The sequence below is a fragment of the Zingiber officinale genome, chromosome 6B, assembly GCF_018446385.1.
Source record: "Zingiber officinale cultivar Zhangliang chromosome 6B, Zo_v1.1, whole genome shotgun sequence".
Classification (NCBI taxonomy): domain Eukaryota; kingdom Viridiplantae; phylum Streptophyta; class Magnoliopsida; order Zingiberales; family Zingiberaceae; genus Zingiber; species Zingiber officinale.
The window spans coordinates 56297091-56299524 of record NC_055996.1 but is presented as its reverse complement, the minus strand read 5'-3'; the positions used below and the strand labels follow the sequence as shown (position 1 = coordinate 56299524).

At 50.0% G+C, this 2434-nt stretch overlaps 1 protein-coding gene across 1 annotated transcript; it reads right to left on the bottom strand.

Annotated features, from left to right (window-relative positions):
- Window positions 1-710: 710 nt before the first annotated feature.
- Window positions 711-2125, bottom strand: LOC121990991 (transcription activator BRG1-like). The gene is made up of 3 exons (XM_042545027.1): window positions 1887-2125; window positions 1119-1800; window positions 711-932 (listed from the first exon to the last, which is right to left on the bottom strand). The coding sequence occupies exons 1-3, from the start codon at window positions 2123-2125 to the stop codon at window positions 711-713; spliced, it is 1143 nt and encodes a 380-aa protein (XP_042400961.1).
- Between the last annotated feature and the right edge of the window lie 309 nt (window positions 2126-2434).

Genomic DNA, 2434 nt, shown 5'->3' with positions numbered 1-2434 from the left:
ACAAAGTCATCAAAAAATTATTGTCCAGGGCTTATTACTTACAAGATGAACGGGGCAAGAAGCTAGACCGACCATGGAGCGCTAATTACTTGCGACCTTACAGAGTCTAAAGGAGCATGCAAAGAAGAGTAAGTCGGGATATAAGCTGAGCTGTCACCTACCCGACAAACCAGGATAGCAGACCGGGGAAAAGCAGATCGGAAAGAGCAGGGAGAGGATATGAAAGCGGAAATTGTATGCCCTAATACTTTTTGTGGCAAAACTAAGCAATTTTAGCAAAAGTAAGCCTTAGAATGCAAGCGGAAAAATAGCAAAGTAATTTACAAGAAATTGTTAAGTCATTATACACAAGTAGGCAAGAAGGATCACTTGAAAGGAGCAAAAATTTCATCTGGGATCTCTTTAAGGATCCGGTCATGATCTAAAAATTCAGGAGGAGGAGCTGATTTCAGGTAGTCCTGCTTATAAAGTTGTCGCAGAGCCCCGGCCGCACCATAAATAACAGAGGTGGAGAAGTGTTGCCCTGCTTGGGTACAGAACTCTGGGGAACACAGGTACAAAGTGTGGCTCTGTTGACAGTGGACATTCTCTCCTTCTTTGTAAATGGCCAAGGCTGTCGATACCCCTTCTACAGCAGTCCGGGCGGCCAACAGTTCTGTTGCTTGAGAAGTTAATTGGACCGCCTGGGATTTTAGTTTATTGTCTTGCTCCTACGCTAAAGTTTTGGCGGCACGCAGCTTCTGAGTCAATTGATCCATAGCTCGTTGATGCTCCAAAGCTTGTTGGTCCATGTGTTGCTCGTGCACGGCCTCGACCTGGCTTTTTTCTTCCTGGAGGCCCTTAAGCTCTTTATCAGATACCGTCAAAGATACTTCCAGACTATTCTTCCTTTTGGTTAGAGCCTTTACTTCAGCTCTCAAGGCATAACTAGCCTACGCTGGGTTATTCAATTGAAGCTCTAGTTCAGTTACCTTGTCCTACAACATCTTATTTTGACGATGAACAGCATGGAAGGACTGATTTACTGTCAAAGACTCTACACAGGACTGGGACATAGGAGAAACATCTGATAAGGATGAGGAATATAATAGTTGCAGTAAACAAGCAGGGAAGCTAACCTTGATATATAACTCAGAAAATCTATCCATCTGGGCAAAGGGTGGCAAAAGTTCCATCTGATGCCTACTTTCTTCCCACACAGTGGCCAAGCGACCTTTCATAGTCAAGGTGCTGGTGGGAACATCACGCCGGGACTGTAGCCCAGCTTCAGAAGGAGCGGTTGTAAGATAATGAAGAGGAACAGGTGGCGACGGTTGGGAAGGCCCCGGAGCTGATCCGGAAGGTCCAGCAGCCGACCCAGAAGGAGCTGAAGGGGGCACGGGAGACGGCTCCGACGGTGAGGTAACTGGGGATGGACGAGGCGATGGGCCGACCTCGGTGCTCTGAGGCCGCTGCGAGGTAGAAGGTTGAGCTGGCGAAGAAGGTGGAGCTGGCGGAGGCTCAATCGGAACTGTGGAAGGATCAGGAGAAGCATCTGCTTGGCTTGGGACAGAAGTCGGGGCTGCAATGGGAGGCGAAGGAGGAGAGGCGGTTGCAACAGGGGGAGACGGAGAAGGGATAGCGGAAGGGCCCGAACCGGGCACCGAAGGAGGGGCTCGGCGGTGAAGTCTTTGAGCTAGCGGTTGGTCATCCGAATCAGAATCATCGGAAGGTAGCCAAGCCCTACCTCGAGAAAGAGGGGCATCCTGATTCAAGCGGTCGTTTAGAGAGCGTGCTTGACGAGCCACCTTAGAAGCCTCTCTAAAAGCAGGGTTGGCGTAGGGAACGTTGCCTGATCTTTGACCGAGGCCCAGACCAGGGATATAAGTAGCTCGGGGAGGATTGACCGATTGAAGAGGAGTCGGGGTAAGGGGTCGGGCTGTGCGTGGGGCCCGAGGGCGAACAGGGGTAGCTGGTCGGGGCGAGCGTGCAGTCCGAGGACGAGTGGGACGAGCAAAGGAAGCAGGGCGGACAGTAGGAGAAGCTCGGTGAGGAGGTCGGGGTCGAGGATTTGCTGGGGAAGCCCCACCGACTGAGATTGAAGACGAATAGGGGAGTGATCTTCTTTGTAAAATAACTTGACCATGCCTCATGATTTCCATGCCACTTAGAGGAAGAGGTTGAACCTCTGAGGCACGGGTTAAGACTTCAGCTGCACAGGATAAAGTAGGAGGTCAATTACAATAGGAAAAACAAAATGCTTATGAAGTGGTAACAAAACTAAAAAGGAAACTTACCCAGGGAATGAGGCGTATCCGGAGTAAGATAGCTCAGGCGAAAGTAGGCAAGCAACTCCTCGGAAAATAAGTGGTTAAATTTAATTACCAGCCAACTAAGCGAGAGGAAGCCTCTATATAGGAGGTATCGAGATGAAAATCCTCCAGTGGCGGGCTCG